The sequence below is a fragment of the Crocuta crocuta genome, unplaced genomic scaffold (genome assembly GCF_008692635.1).
Source record: "Crocuta crocuta isolate KB4526 unplaced genomic scaffold, BGI_CrCroc_1.0 scaffold110, whole genome shotgun sequence".
NCBI classification, from domain to species: Eukaryota; Metazoa; Chordata; class Mammalia; order Carnivora; family Hyaenidae; genus Crocuta; species Crocuta crocuta.
In genome coordinates, this window is record NW_027527386.1 from 3,063,651 (window position 1) to 3,080,200 (window position 16,550).

Below are 16,550 nucleotides of genomic sequence, written 5' to 3' on the forward strand. Positions count from 1 at the left end.
CCGTCTCTCATTGGCTGGACTGTTGCTGGGCAGAAGAAAGCTTTCTCACTGGGGCGGGGGCAGTCAATTTGCGTGCGCGCGCACCTCGTTCCTGCGGCGTCTACAGCTGCCCGGGGATTGGATGAGGAGCGCCCCCTGCTGGTCTCCTGTCTTCATTTTAGCGAGGGTTGGGTTTGGTGTTCATTTTCACAAGGTGTACAGCCTTAGGCATTTTCTTTCTGGTGTGATTTTCATTAATTCTTTTTACTACCACCTTTTATTCATAAAAACGACTTCGCATTCCCCATGACGGAACCCTTCATACTGCTCCTGTGATGACCTTGGACAAAGAACACCAGGACTCACCGTCTTGCTGGTTAAGATTGTGGGAGGGGGAGCCAGACACGCGTCTCCCCCACTTGTCTGTGAGCAACCAGAACAGACAGTGTTGGAGAGGTGAGTCTCGGTGGTGGTGGGAATGAGTTCTTACACGGAGCTCCAGGCATCACCGCCTTGAGGAAACTGCTAATTTCTGGAAATGCTGCTTCCCAATGTGTGTTTTCCAAAGAGCTCTTCGATGTTTACATGAAAATCGAGACCATAATGGAAACCTGTCCTTACTCCCTTACTCGTTCTTGCCAGGAATAGTGCTGATTGTGCTGAACAGGACGTTTCCTCCCGTGACGGGTGGGTAATTGATTGGTAATGCCTCCCCCAGTGGGGTCTCCATGTATCAATGCCATTGGAGGAGAAGTGGGCCAGGCCTTTGTCTTTTATCCAGACCACTCCTGCTTCTGTTGATTCGCCCCCATTTGACACAGATCAGTTTCTCTCTGTGTGTCACATGGCCTCCAGGGACGATGCCCTGGTCCCGGGCGGGTGCGAGTCTGGTTGTNATAATGTGTAAGGGGAGCGGCCCCACGGGGACCCCGGGAATGCTCGAGCATGGGGAGTGTGCGTGGAAAATAAAGCTATCTGCGCGGTCTTCGCAGACAGGAATGCTTCCAATAACTCCAGCCACTGTCGGAATGTGGCGTGCGCTCTGCTGTCCTCAGCTCGCGGACCCGTGTGACCACGGATCACGTGGATACCACACACTAATAACGCTCCATATAGCTGCGCTCAAGTGGAACGGCGTGGAAGGTGTGGCCCACGGCCACGGGTCTGTTCCAGCGCTAGTGGGAAGGAGTCAGTGCTTCCCATTTCCCATGGAACTCTTTTTCATAGCAGAACCATGACACGCAATTTCTTTTTTCTTTTTTTTTTTTTCCAAATTATTCACCCTTCTATGTGCCCAGGGGTGGATTTCCGTGGGAAGTGGTGGTTCTTTTCTTTCCAGTGCTCCTCAGATTCTGGGGTTTGCTGGGATGTCGTCGATGCCTGTTTGGCTCTGACGCTGCACCTGGTCTGTGCGACTCTGATGGTGGGCCAGTCGTGTGGCCGCAAGAGTGAGCTTGAACAGGCAGCCGGGAAGCGGTGACAGGAGGACATGTGGACAGGGGCCTGCAGCGCCTGGATCAGCCTGGAATGGAAGCTTTTAGCCAGGTGTGTGGCACACGAGGGGCCTCAGTCTTCAGCACCTGGCACTGAGTATGAAGCCTGGGAAGGGGAGGCTGGATTTGAGTCGCGGTCCTGCGTTGGTTCCTTTCATGCTTGGTGGCCTCTGGAAAATCACTTCAATTTATAGACCTCAGTTAACTCACACAAGAGATAAAAACAGTATCTACCTTATAGAGTTTGCTGAGGAGAAAATGGATATATACGTGCTGACTGGGTTCCTTTATTTATTTATTTTTAATTTTTTGTGTTTATTTTTGAGAGAGAGCATGCACGAGTGGGGGAGGGGCAGAGAGAGAGGGAGACACGAAATGTGAAGCAGCTCCAGGCTCTGAGCTGTCAGCACAGAGCCCGACGCGGGACTCGAACCCACGACTGGTGAGATCATGACCTGAGCCGAAGTCGGACGCCTAACCCAGTGAGCTACCCAGGCCCCCCTAACTGGGTTCCTTTATGGAAGACCTTTGACACACCGCCGGGTATGAGTCAGCAGCGTGTCCGTGTTCACGCGGTCAGTGAGAATGGCAGCCATCGCCTCNGAGTCCAGGCCACAAAACCCACAAATATCCCCGCTTCTTGCTGACGTGCTGCTGCCTCTCGATTCATAGTTTGAGCTGCACCACCTCCCGCCTGCTTTCTAGACACGCGTGAAGATCTCCGACATAAACTCACACGTCCCTCCTGACGGGGTCTGGTCCAGAGTAAAGGAGCCCTTCCCACACCCCTGTCGTCTGTCACACGTCTGCACGTGTCACGTCAGAACCCGTCATCACGTGGCACATGTCACAGTGTGTCCCTCTCACCGACACCTCCGCCCTCCTTCTTGAGTTGTGTTCATCCCACGTCCTGATCCAGTGCGATCCTCTCTGACGACAGGTGTGGTCGTGGTGGTCTGTGTGAGGAGGGCATTGACCCAGTCATTGTCTCAGTCTTAGTAATGTGGTCCACTCACGGTGATCACAGAAGTTATCTATATTTTTTATGTTTATATAAACATAAAAAATATAGATATATACATACATATAAACATAAAAACATATATATACATACATAGATATATACAAATGGTTATTTTTGAGAGATCGCAAGTGGGGGAAGCGGCAGAGAAAGGGGGACAGAGGATCTGAAACAGTCTTCAGGCTCCATGCTGACAGCAGCAAGCCCAACGCAGGGCTCGAACTCATGAACCATGAGATCATGACATGAGATGACATCAGATGCTCAACCGACTGAGCCACCCAGATGCCCCAGTGACAAGAGTTTCAACGTACAAGAATTTTAGCGGCTCCTGGGTGGCTCAGTTGGTTAAGTGACTGACTTCAGTTCAGGTCATGATCTCACGGTTCATGAATTTGAGCCCCACATTAGGCGCAAACAGCTGCCAACAGCTCAGAGCCGGGAGCCTGCTTCAAATTCTCTGTCTCTGTTTCTCTCCCTCTCTCTCTTTCTCAAAAATAAATAAACATTTAAAAAAACTTTAGGAACTCGAGGGTGTTATGCTGAGCGAAATAAGTCAGGCAGAGAAGGACAAATACCATATGTTTTCATTTATAAAGTGGAACAGGAGAGGGGCGCCTGGGTGGCTTAGTTGGTTAAGCGTCCAACTTTCGCTTAGGTCATGATCTCACAGTTCGTGGGTTCAAGCCCCGCATCGGGCTCTGTGCTGACTGCCAGCTCAGAGCCTGGAGCCTGTTTCAGTCTGTGNGATGAGCACTGGGTGGTGTATGGAAGCCAACTTGACAAACTATAAAAAATTAGAATTAAGCCAAAAATAATGGGAAGGAAGACAAATGCTAAAGTTGAATACATACAAACTGAAACCAAAAGAAAGAAAGAAAGAAAGAAACTTAAAAAAAAAAAAACTTTTTAAAATTGATTTGTATGAAAGAAATCTGTGAAGGCATATGCACCTGGTATTATGTCTAAGAATGTAGGAAAATATTAACAAGAATTGTTTTATTATATTATAGTTTAAAATTTTTAGTGTTTACTTATTTCTGAGAGAGAGAGAGACAGAGAGAGATTACTGCACGAGGCCAGTAGGGGCAGAGAGAGGGAGACAATTGGGGCGCCTGGGTGGCTTAGTCGGTTAAGCATCCGACTTTCGCTTGGGTCATGATCTCGCGGTNATCTCTCTCCTAGAAATAAATAAAACATTAAAAAAAAAAAAAAGAGAGAGAGGGAGACAATCTGAAGCAGGCTTTTGCGCTGTCAGCCTGAAGGCTAATGTGGGGCTTGAACCCAAAAATCATGATCATTATCAGAGCTGATGTCAGAGGCTCAACCAACTGAGGCACCCCAGGGACCCCAAAGAGATATTCTGATATAGCTCTCTGCCAGTCAAAAGTGAAGAGACGGTCATTTGTGAATATACCAGCCATATGTAAACACAGTTCCCACAACCATTCTGGGAAACACGCAGAACATCTTCTATGTGGGTGAACACATATCAGAGATACAGGTACGGGAGGTTCGTGGGAATAGGAAAGTGGAAAAGAAAAATAGTGATTTCAGGTAACAGTGAAAGGCGATGCCTAAATTCATGACAAGGTATATGCAGTGCAAACATAAACTCTGGGTTCTGTATTGTACCCCCCACGTTTCAGGTCCATGTGGAACCTCAGAATATAGCCTTATCTGGAAATCAGGTGTTTGCACATGTAATGAAGATAATGAAGATGAGGCGATACTGGATTAGGGGAGGTCTTGGCCCAGTGATGGGTGTCCTTATAAAACCGGGAAATTTGGACGTAGAGGCCTGCACTGAAGACAGGCCTTGACCACGTGAGACAGAAGCAGGGATTGGCATGATGTGTCTACCCCCCAAGGAATGCAGAGGGTTGCGGGCAGCCCCCAGGAGATATTGGAACCCTGTGCTTGGCTGGTGGGAAGTGAACTGGGGCAGCTGCCGTGGAGAAAGGTTTGGTGGCTCCTCAAAAAGTGAAACACAGAATTCCGGTGTGACCCAAGTGCTCCAGTCCTACCTAAACTGACACACTCAGATGTGTGCCCACGAATGCCAGGTGCACAACTGTGCAGACCCCGCCAAAGAGGGAAACGTCCCGTGTCACCCAGTGCGTGGATGGACGAACGGAGTGCGGCACACACACAGGACGGACGGTTGTTCAGCCCCAGAAAGGAGTGAGGCACCGACACATCATGCACGTGAACAAATCATGAAGATATTCTAGCACGTGGAAGACACCAGCCACACGAGGCCACATAGTGTGAGTCCACTTACATACAACAGGCAGAGGAGGCAAATCCACGGAGACGTGAAGTATTTCGGCACCGCCCAGGAGGCATGATCTCATGGCTATTGTGGCCTTTAAATTTATTTTGGAAAATAGAGATATAAGTCACATAGCATAGGACTCACACTTCTAAGAGTAATCTCAGTGTTCTTTTTATTTTGTATGTTCTCAGAGATGTCAGTAGGAAATGGAGCTTTTACAAATTCCTCATTCACACGGACTGATTGATTACACACTGGATCTGCCGTGACTTCCCTTGCAGAATAAAGCGCACACCTGAGCACTGTAACGTGTCACACCTGTGGCTGTGCCCGGCTGGGGCCGCGAGGGTCCCACGTCCCTTGGTGGCTGAGGACCCGGGCAGTTTTGATTGACCTGAGGCCTGAGGAGTGGAGGTTGGTTCAGAGGGCGGGGCCTCACGCTTTCAGAGGGTCAGGTCAAAACCGGGGAGACCAAGCTGTATCCCCTGAGGTGAGTTTACACAGTGAGCTGATCTGTCTCTGTCTCTGTCTCCGTCTCTCTCTCTCTTTTTAACAGCAGAAACACAAAATTTTAATTGGGTACATACACTTATGCACATCCAGGAGCCCCACAGAGATATGAGACTCAAAAGGCTGCGACTTGATTGCAGTTTATAGATCTTCCTGAGTTAAGGAAAAACAGTTTGGGATTTCTAAGGGGAAAAAAGCTCTTCTCTGTTTTTAAAACATTTTTAACGTTCAGTTATTTTTGAGAGACTGAAAGAATCAGAGCACAGGCGGGGAAAGGGCAGAGAGAGGGAGACACAGACCCCGAAGCAGTCTGCAGGCTCTGAGCCACGCAGCCAGCCCATCAGCGAGCCGTTCTTAAACACAGGGGACAAGTGCACCGTCACCCTGTATGGGGCACGGACTGAAGGGTCACCGGGCCCATCGGTCCGTCGCGTCCCGACCGGACGCTGGACAAGGGAGGCTACGCAGAAAAACTGAATCAAATTCTAGAGACAGAAGGAGGTGCATTCGGCTGAGAGCCAGCCTTCCGGCAGGCGGACCGGACACGTGTGTACAGCAGCCTGTCACTCAGGGGGCAGGAGGCGGGCCTGGGTGATCTGCCCAATTTGCGGCCTCAGGGCGGTTCCAGGATTTCCAACCAATCAGAACGTGAAGGGCCGCAGGCTGTCCTATCAAAGTGCCGGAAGCGAGGTGGCTCGGTAATGTCCAATCAGGATCCGGGGGTGTTATCTACGGAACACATTCCAATCAGATCGTAGAGACTGAAGCACCGCCCAATGAGGGCCCGGGGCGTGTAAACCATCCAATCAGGCCCGAGTGAGAGCCCGGTGGGCGTGGCTCTGAGCCTGGCTGCTGGCGCACTCGGGTCCAGCGCAGCCCCAGGTGCGGGTGTGGGCGGCGGAGCAGGGCGCCCCCGGAGCGCCGAGCGGCCCCGAGATGGTGAGTGCGCGGCCGGAGGGGCGGGCGGGACAGGACGGGACCAGCCGGGACCCGGTGGAAGCGGCCGCGGCGGGGTGTCCCCGTCCCCAGGGATCCGCATCTGAGTCCTGAGCGGATGGAACTGCGACGGGAGGCTGGGGGAGGGGGCAGGGGAAGCTCTAGGATCTGGGGAGCCTGTGCGAGGACCCAACTAGCGGGAGTTTGCCCCTCGGGGGGACAGGTAGACACTACCCAGGTGAGCTGTCACCTGAAGGACACTATGTGCAGCAGTAAGGAGGCCGCAGGGAGCCGCTTCCGACTCGGCGGCTCCCCAGCGGGGACGGGTGGGTTTCTTGTACGGAGGGTGAGGGTGAATAGTCGGAAAGGGGGGCTTTGTCGCGGGCAGACCGAGTTGGAACGCGTGTCTAGGAAGCACGCGTGCAGGTTGCTGGTCGGGAGGCCGGCGCCGCCCCCGGGGCTGGGACGCGGGCGTTAGGATCCGGCAGCGGGCAGTGTGGCCGTGGGGCCGGGGCCGCGCGCGCGGAGGGAGCAGGCGCACGCGCACGGGGGCCTGGGCTGCGCGGCCCGGGCGGGAGTGCGGGGCTTGGTCACTCTGCACACAGCACGGAGTCTCCCCGGTTTGGCTGTGTCCTGGCCTGGGGGGGACGGTCAGCCTCTGCGGCCCCGCTGTCCCTTAAAGTCTTCGGGGGCTGAGGTTGTTTTTTTGTTTTTCCCTTTCGTTGTAACTCAGACCCGGACCAGGAAGTTGTGCAAGGAGTGTACTGGGTAGTGGAGCCGGGAAGGCGTAGATGTGGGAGGAGAGCGGGGGGCCTAAAACGATTGCTGTTTCTGGGCACCCGTCACCCGCTGGGCTTGCGGGGGGACCCACGGTGGACCCGTCACCCAGCCAACCTGAGTCCTGCTCACTGATTGGGAAACAAAGGTAAGCTGTGGGCACAGCAGAAGCTAAGGACGCACCCCCCACTCCCAGCAGGTGGGGAAGGTGTGACCGTCCTCAGCCTGTCTTAGCTGCGCAGGAATGAAGGAAAGAGGGAAACAAATGGTTAATGAGGTTTTTGGGGTGATGGTGGGGTAGTGGGGTCCAGAGCCCTCGACGAAGAAAGAATTCTTGAAGACCTCTTTGGTGCCAAAAGGTGATTCTGTTGAAGCTCCCGGATAGGACCTGAGGGCAGGAAGAGGAGAAACTGGTTTTATACTGTGGGATTCGGAAGGTTTAGTCCAGGGGAAATTTCCAGTGTATTTTCATATGCTAAGGAAGACACAGGGATCCTGGGGGCCTGGCTGTTGTCAAGCCAAGATTGCTTTTCCTTCTAGCAGAACATTAACATTAAGGGAGTGTCTGCCTTAAGTACTTGTCAGTGGGCTGCAGGTTGTAAGGAAATTTAATTTTATCTGCCGTTTCCTTCTGCCTTTGTTTCCCACAGCAGTTAACTGATGGAGAGCACAGTCAAGCAGCATGTGAGTCTCCATCAGCTTACAAATGTTTTAGGAAATTACAGGGAAACACAGCAATCTCCAGAAACCTAGGGACTCAATTTCCTGGAGCCCCAATGTCACCCTCCTCTCCATAGGATAGAAAATCTGTGATCATTCAGTCCTCACAAGTCGGTGCAGCTCTTTCTGACCACAGGTCCTGTCCCTCCCTGGCAGCTTTCTGTGTCGTCACCCCCAAGCAGCGTGTCACTTGCTTTGGTCTCTTGCAGGTGCGATGGCGGAGTGTCGGCCATGCCACTGGTGATGTCGTGGCTGCTGTGGGGCTCCCAGAGCTCGTCTGTGTCACTCGGGCGGGTGCCTGGGGCTCGGGTCGCCCAGGGAACCCCTCTATCCTGGGATGCTGGGGTGTGGGGGTCCCCAGTTTATGTTTTCCTTCTGTCAGCTCTGCTGCTGCCGGCAGTGTGGCCTCGTCTCCAGGGTAAATGCCCCGTAAGCATCTCCGCGCTGGGAGACATTGCATATTACAACTCGCGAGTAAGTTACAGGTTAGCAGGAAACGGGTGCAGAGTGTGAGCCTCACGTCGGTGCTGGGTCCTGTCACTTGCGGCTTCCTGTGTCCAGCTCGAGTGTGTGACACACATCTCCTTGACATCACACATGGATTTTCTGACTCCCCCGGGGCTGAGCATTTCTCACGGGCAGGTCTCTCTTCTGTGGACACGTTTCCAGCGTGTTGTCCCCTGTAATTCACGCGTCTGCTTCCTGATGTTCTGTTTCCTTCACGTCCTGTGGACATTCGTGCTGTTTCATTTCTGCGTGTTGTGAGTGTTCTCTCCCGGTCAGGGTGTATCACCTCTCTGTGTCTGCATGGATGGACCCCTCACGTTGTTAGTGGACTTGAACTTCCCCATCTCTTCCTGTGTAGACGACCTTCATTTATTCTGTGCGAAAACTCCGTTGCCCAGGTCATAATCACACATGCTGGAACGTTCTCTCCATTTGTACCACTTGTTTCCACAACTGTTAAATCCACAGGACTGGGTTGTTTTCTGTGAAGTTGATTCCTTTTCCCTGTAGAGAACCGTATTCTCTGGCCCCTTGTGTCCTAGTGTCCCCATCCCTGCCACTGCCCCGAGGCACTTGCTGTGTGAACATCCACTTGCCTAAATCAGGGGCGCCTGATGTCTCCCCATAACGAGATCCTAATTATAGGAATAGCTGGCAAATGGGAGATACTTGTCCTGGGAGATAAGAGCTTCCCCAGCTACATCCTCCAGTCCATGATCAGGAATGTGACCCCATCCATTACTTCCACAAGTCCATGGCTAATCCCATGGAATGGGATACGCTGAGTTTTAAGGAGTGATTTTCTAACCCCAGCCACGCAGACTTCATCAAGGTGATAGTTGAGTTATGCAGTTGTTGGAGAGTCCTTCCTGTTATCCTACAGAGTAACAAGCATGGAGATTTCCTGTATGCGAGCTATGGTAGCACTCCCTGAAGTTCACCTCAGTTTGCTAGCATTGGTATTCAGAATGTTAATAAAAACAGCAGTTTTCATTTTTAGTGACTTAGGTCACGACAAAGGAATATTCAAAACCTTAGTATGGAAAGCTGTAGTCAGATATTAATGAAACCAGAAGAATTCAGGATTTAGACTAGTTTATAAAAAATAGTATCAAAATTCCAATACCTATAAAGATGTGGTTTTGAAAGCATTATTTTCACTCTGAATTCACACTTATTTCCAGATATAGCCAAATCAAGGCTGACTCGATTGTAAAACAAGTCCAGTTTTATTAAACAAGGCCTCATTATATACAAAGGCTCAGCAAACACAGTGATTGGCCAAATAAGTTTTTTAAAAGGCTTGCTTTGGGGGTTCCTGGGTGGCTCAGTCAGTTGGGCGTGGGTTCGAGCCCATGTCGGGCTCTGTGCTGACAGCCAGCTCAGAGCCAGGAGCCTGCTTCAGATTCTGAATCTCCCTCTCTCTCTGACTCCCCTGCTCACGCTGTCTCTCTCTGTCTCTCAGAAATAATTAAAACATTAAAAATAATAAAAGGGTTGCTTTGCTCAAAGTATTTATAAGGAATCTCTAGATTGAAATTTTAATAGCCTCTCGAGGCCAGAAGCTAAGCCAAATCTTTGTCACGAGACTTAACGTGTAGATTTATGTGATTTCCTCTTCTCGAGGTCCCCAAACTATCCTGAGGTTTCCGGCACCTGCCGGGAGCTGACGTTCCTTACTCACTGGTGAGGCTGCTGGGACCCTGTCAGCGGGACATCAGGCCAGCATTTCCGGGGGGGCTCGATGGCNGGGTCAGTTAGGGACAGTGGCCACATTGAGGCAGGTCCCTTAGGAGCCTGTGTGCTCACTGTGCGCTCATACAATGTGATTGTTTTTTCCTCCTCTGTTAAAGTGACCGGTGGCTCTGTCCCCATCAATCCCTCAGAGACTCTTCCTTCTGGTGCCCTTTCTCTTGAATCCTGGGCCCTGGGTTAAATGTTTGAGAGGCCTTGCTGGTATCCTAGTTTCTGGAGGCCCTGAACTCATCGTACACACCAGGTGTGCCAGGTTCCCGGGCCCTGGTCTGTGTCCATGGCCATAGTCCACCTAACCCAGGGAAAGAGTCATGTGTGTCTCCGTTGGAAAAGAGGGGCTCCCCCAGGCTCCTTGACCTTGTTCCTTCCAGGGACGAGAGCTCCTGGGATCTAAGTGTCCACAGCATCCTGACGTTGCAGCTCCAGTTCTTAGAGCTGATGAGGCAGGATCATTGAACAAGCCAACCATGTGTCCTCCGATTTCTGTGTTGTCCACATGAATATTTCATGTTTAAATCTGTACAGGAGTGGTCTCCTCAGCTCTGCTCTGTCTCCTTATACATACTGCTAATTGGGCGTGTGTGAGTCTTCGTCAGCTGCTGTCATCACCCCGTCCTTCACGTTCCAGCCCTTCCCGTCCTGTGCGCGCTTCAGGGGACCTGCTTGCGTGTTGTCACTCTCTACTCACGTGTGACTCAGGGGTCCTAGGAATGGAGGGCAGCTCCCTGCCTGTCACCCTTCATCCTCCCACACACACGGGTGAGGATGGAGCTTTGCTGCAGTAGAGTGTGTGGTATATTTCAGGCCTCTGTGGTCTTTGAGGATGTGGCTGTGAAGTTCACCTCGGAAGAGTGGGCTTTGCTGGATCGAAATCAGAGGAAGCTCTACAGAGATGTGATGCTGGAGACGTGCAGGAACCTGTCTGCTGTGGGTAAGGATGGCCCCGTCCTTTCACTGGTCTTTTAAGGAGGAAGAAGAAAATGTCAATAATTGCATGTCATATGAAACCACATATAGAATATCCTTAGGACTTCACCAAATACTATTAGAACTAATAAATTAAATTTGGAAAAGTTGCAGAACACAAGTATTCCACAAACTGTTGCATTTCTATATTTACTACCAAAATAACAGAGAAATGAAGAAAACAAAACCGTATTCAGTTAATTCAAAAACAATAGGATACTATGTTAAAAGTAACCAAGGAAGTTGAAAGATCTCTACTCTGGCAGGTATAAAACATTTAATGAACGATATTGAAGATGACACAATAAAGGGAAAGCTATACCATTGCCATGGATTGTATTGACTAATTTTGTTGAAAATACCCATACCATGAAAACCACTCAACATTTTTCAATGTAATCTCTATTAACACACTGATAATAATTTTCAGAGAACTAGAGTAAGAAATTCTAAAATTTGTGTGGAAACAGAAAAGATTTCAAAGCTACTTTGAGAAGGCATATGTAAGCTAAAAACATAACAGTCTCAGATTTCAAACTATACTAAGCAAAACAGTATACTACTGGCACAAAAACAGACACAGAGGTCAAGGCAACAAAATAGAGAGTTCAGAAATAAACCCATACTTATATGGTCAGATTAGATTATCTACAAAGAAAGCTGAGAATGCACAATGGGGAAGAGTGTTTCTTCAAACAGTGGTGCTAGGAAAATGAGACAGCTACCTGCACGGAGATGAAACTGGACCAGCTTCGTACCCCTTACCTGAATGTAAACTCAGTATGGATTAAACACCTAGGTGTAGGACTTGAACCCATACAGTCTTAAGACAAAATAGAGGCGCTAAACTCATGGACATCAGCCTTCACGTTATTTTTGTGGAATCATCCCTTCAGGTAAGGGAAACAAAAGGAAAAATAGAAAATTGAAAGAGGAACATAACAGACATTTTCCCACAGAAAATATAGAGTTGGTCCCTTGACAAATGAAAAGCTGCTCAATATGAATCCTCAGGGAAATGGAAATGAAAACCACAGTGAGCTGTCACTTGACAGTAGCTTGATTGGCTAGTATCAGAAATAGAAGAAATACAAGGTCTCATGAGGATGTGGAGAAAAGGAAACTGATGGTTGGTGGGATTTAAATGGGCGCAGCCAGCTTGGCAAACAGTATGGAATTTTCACAACAAAATGAACACAACAGAACCATATGGTCCGTAATTGCACTTCTGTGTAGTTCCCCAAAGAAAAAATTCCAGTACGATAAGATGTGTGCACCTCCAAGTTGACTGTACTGTTATCACTACTCGAGATAGGCAAGCAACACAGCTATCTGTCAACAGATGAATGGTTAATGAAGATGTGGTATCTACATACAAGGAACTACCCCTCAGTAATACAAAAGAGATGAATTCTTGACATTTGTGACATCATGGGTTGATCTAGAGGATATTATACCCAGTATATAAGTCAGAAAGACAAGCAAAATATCTTACTTATATGTGGAATCTAAATGACAAAATGAACAAACAGCAGGAAATAGGAACAGACTTAAAAGTGTAGACAACTAAGTGGTGTTTGAGATTGGACGGGAATTGAGAAGTACAGGTTTGCACTTATTGAATACACAAGTCGTGATAAGGAAAAGTAGAGCACAGGGACTATGGTCAATAATTTTGTGGTTTTGTATAGTGACAGCAATTACAATTATGGTGAGCTTTTGTAATGTAAGTAATTGTTGAATCCCCATGTTGGCACACCTGAAACAAATATATAGGTCAGTATACTTCTACCATAGAAATGAATAAATGAATGAATGATAAAAAGTCCCACGATTATCAGTCATCAGTGACCCTGAAGACGAAAGTCAGCCCCCATCTTCCAGATTGCTTGTTGTCCTTCAAATCCTCCCTCCTGATGAGCTTTTCTCAGGGGCAGGGCAGCAGCCACACTCACCATCTGATCTCCTAGTGACAGCTGGGGCAGTGCAGGCGGGCTCCACCGAGGGTCTGTGTGCCTTCAGAACAGTCCAACCCTTGGGTGACCAGGGTCTGGAGAAGAGATTGGCGTTTGGACACGTCCATTAGAAATGACTCCGTCTTTGAGAAGGGTGATGTCTGCCCTTCACCTGGCCTCCCTGTTGGCCTTTCCATCCATTGTCACCCACGTGGCCAGTCTTTCTGTCTTCCTGTAGAGGTAGGGTGTGGATGTGTGTGTCTTGCCCAGTTCATTCCTACATGGCTTTTCTGATAATACTTATCTTCACATTAGTCTCCATCTATTTTGAAGTATTTCTCAATGCACGGGGTGCCATTTCCTACACTTTCTCTATAATTGCCAAAGTCCCAAGTCACCAGGGTCCTCGGAATTTTTTGGTCATGTGACCATTCTCCCTCATGAAGTTCATTTACATTTTAGGATCAGTATATGAATAGAAGCAGACATTTGGTCTGTTTTCTTACTTTAAACATCAGGTCATTTCCAAGAAATTCAATTAGGCTGCCAATTCTTGTAGTTTCTCTCAGTCAGGGTAATATGAGTGGATCAAAGACACAGCGGAATGCTTTGGAGAATGAACCTCTGAGTGAAGAGAAAATACTAATGTTTACAAAAAATGATTTCTGTTCTGTTTGTAGACGAGCAGAAATTTCACAGCAGTGGAGATCTGAGCCGAATGCAGGAAGGGCTTTTGAGGTGAGTGACACTTGCAAGGGATGAGTGGGGAATGTTGGCAGTTGTGAGACTAACCTGAAATTAAAGAACAGCTGTAAACCTAGGTCAACTATTGTGTAGTCGAAATTTTCACAAGATGAAGTTTTTATAACTGCATTCTAGGTATTGGTCATCTGAAAAACAATTCAGTTGGAAAAAATGGTCAGAGAAAACTATATGTAAGAAACCTAGAATGTTAGGACTCTGAGTCCTTAGCCCGAGAGTATGGATAGACAAGCATAATGCATTTTAGGCTTGTGCCATTTTGTAAGCATGCAGATAGTGCCACAGTCATTCCCATTTATTGAAAGTGGACGTTATGTAGCCCAATAATGATTAACAAACACGAATAGATCATTAATTAAGAAAGATCGCTTATAGTCATTATTTCCTAACCATGTGCCTTCTGATTTTGAACAGAAGTCCTTTGGTGGAGGGTGCATGTGAACGTATTGAAGATGATCAACGTGGAGAAACCCTGAACCTGGTTACAAGTCTCAGTGTGCGTGAGGGTTGTCCCACCGGAGGCAAATCCTGTGAATGCACTAAGTGTAGAGAAGCCTTCACAGATGGTTCCTTCCTCGAGAATCTAGGAAGATCTCACCCAGGACTCAAATCTAGTCCCTGTGAGGAATATAGGCCAGCCTGCAGCTCCATGTTGAGCCTCAGCACTCACGTGGACGTGGAAACAGACCTTGGAGAGAAACCCTTTGAAGGTCAGGAATCTGGGAGAGGATCTGAGTCTTACATGAAGAGTTTCAGTAGTAAAAAATCAATAGAGTGCCAGAAATGTGGAAAAGGTTTCTCTTGCACAGCTTCCTTTAAACGTCATGTGCGAGGTCACTGTGGACAGAGAGTCCATGTGTGTGATGTGTGTGGGAAAACCTTCTTGTATCACTGCTACCTAATACGTCATGTGCGAATTCACACTGGAGTGCGCCCTTATGAATGTCAAGAGTGTGGGAGAGCCTTCGGGTATAAGTCAAGCCTACAAAACCATGTGAGGACCCATGCTCGGGAGAAACCGTATAAATATCAGCCGTGTGGGAAAGCCTTCCCTGATCAGCACTCCTTTCTAGCACCTGTGAGACGACACACAGGGGATGGACACTTTGAATGTAAGGAGTGTGGGAAAACTTTCAAGAAACGTCTACATTTTGAATGTCACATGACCACACACAATGTAGTGAAACCCTATGAGTGTCAGGAGTGTAGGAGATCATTCAGGCATCACTCAGACCTACGAGTTCATATGAGGACACACACTGGGGAAAGACCCTATGAATGTAAGGGATGTGGGAAATCCTTCCGGAAGTACCATCATATTAAACGTCACATGGTCATTCACAGTTTAGTGAAACCCTATGAATGTAAGCAGTGTGACAGGGGCTTCGGGGATCAAACACACCTCAGAATCCATATGAGGACACACACTGGGGAAAGACCGTATGAATGTCAGCAATGTGGGAAAGCCTTCAGATATCAGTGGAATCTGCGAGGACATGTGACAACACACACCAGGGAAAGACCCTATGATTGTCAGGAGTGTGGGAAAGCCTTCAGGTATAAGTCATGCCTACAGGAACATGTGACGACACACACGGGGGAGAGACCCTATAAATGTCAGGAGTGCGAGAAAGCGTTCAGGTATAAGTCATGCCTGAGAGAACATGTGAGGAAACACACTGGCGAGAGACCCAATAAATGTCAGCACTGTGGAAAAGCCTTCATTCGTCATTACACCCTTGTTCTACATACTGCGAGAAGACACTCAGGGGACGGACACTTGGAATGTAAGGAATGTGGGGAAACTTTCAGGAAGCATCGACCTTTTGAACGTCACATGACCACTCACAATGTAGTGAAACCCTATGAATGTGAGAAGTGTGGCAAAGCCTTCAGGTATCACAGAGACCTGCGAATACATGCACAAAACCACCCTGAGGAAAAGCCCTGTAAATGTCAGCACTGTGGGAAAGTCTTCAGATCTCCTTCAAACCTGGGAGCGCATATGAGGTCCCATGCTGTGAAGCGACTATTGGAGTGTATGGAGTGTGGGAAAGCTTTCAGGCAGCCGCAAGGTTTTCGAAGTCATTTGAAAACGCACAGCACAATTAAACCCTATGAATGTAAGAAATGTGGGAAGGCGTACAAGTTCTCCTCATCTCTTCGAGTGCACATGAAGAAACACCCTGGGGAGAGACCTTGACATGTCACCGCTCCTTCAAGAACACGTGAGGCTGCACAGTGTACAGTAAGCCTTTGTATGAAGGACTCTGGTAAGACCGTCCAGTGTCCCAAAGATCTGCAAGTATGTGTGATGACCCTCAGTGGGCAGAACCCTATGAATGACTGCGAGAAAGCCTTCAGTTGTCCGTCTTCCCTTCAAGGACACGTGTGCACGCACGGTGACGTGAAACCCTATGAACTTAGGCACCATGGAAAAGCCTTCAGGTATCCCAGGAATCTGTGATCACAGACACACTGTGGGAAAACACTTATTCTCCCTTAAAGTCTTATTGAAAATGCAAACCAGTACAATGGAGAGGATCCTGCATAGACACGTATTTGGGAAAAGTTCAGGTATAGAACCTTATGTATTTTGTTCATAAAATTTCAGTCAGGAGAGAAATCTTTTCATTGTTATGAATATGGTTTTGAGTTTTCTGGTGCCTCTTTCTTAATGGGGATCCCAAGTGTATAAATTCCTAGTTCGTGTCACTGATATGAACACTGATGGTTTTAAATGCCCTTCTTTGTCCTCTACATCTGTATGACCTAGATGTTGTTATCTCAGACTTTAAGCATTCACATGGTTATGTACAACATGTCTCTTTCCCATTACAATATCTTTAGGACCCAGAAGCGATAAGAATGTGTCTGTTGTTGGGGCGCCT

At 48.4% G+C, this 16,550-nt stretch overlaps 1 protein-coding gene across 2 annotated transcripts; it reads left to right on the forward strand.

Annotated features, from left to right (window-relative positions):
- Window positions 1–6,174: 6,174 nt before the first annotated feature.
- LOC144219356 (uncharacterized) lies at window positions 6,175–16,319 on the forward strand. 2 transcript variants are annotated; one of them, XM_077749462.1, is made up of 4 exons: window positions 6,175–6,220; window positions 10,781–10,907; window positions 13,578–13,635; window positions 14,074–16,319. In XM_077749462.1, exons 1-4 carry the CDS (start codon window positions 6,218–6,220, stop codon window positions 15,860–15,862), a joined length of 1,977 nt encoding a protein of 658 aa, XP_077605588.1. In that variant the 5' UTR covers window positions 6,175–6,217; the 3' UTR covers window positions 15,863–16,319. The 2 variants fall into 2 exon arrangements, with proteins under 2 accessions (XP_077605588.1, XP_077605531.1); XM_077749405.1 differs by lacking the exon at window positions 6,175–6,220 and having other exon boundaries at window positions 10,624–10,907.
- The last annotated feature ends 231 nt before the right edge of the window (window positions 16,320–16,550 follow it).

Bases quoted from the DNA above. Each gene is read 5' to 3' on its own strand.
- LOC144219356 (XM_077749405.1), top strand. From the start codon at position 10,742: ATGGAGCTTTGCTGCAGTAGAGTGTGTGGTATATTTCAGGCCTCTGTG. The intron at 10,908-13,577 runs GTAAGGATGGCC...TTCTGTTTGTAG, and splicing joins CAGGAACCTGTCTGCTGTGG to ACGAGCAGAAATTTCACAGC. The intron at 13,636-14,073 runs GTGAGTGACACT...GATTTTGAACAG, and splicing joins ATGCAGGAAGGGCTTTTGAG to AAGTCCTTTGGTGGAGGGTG.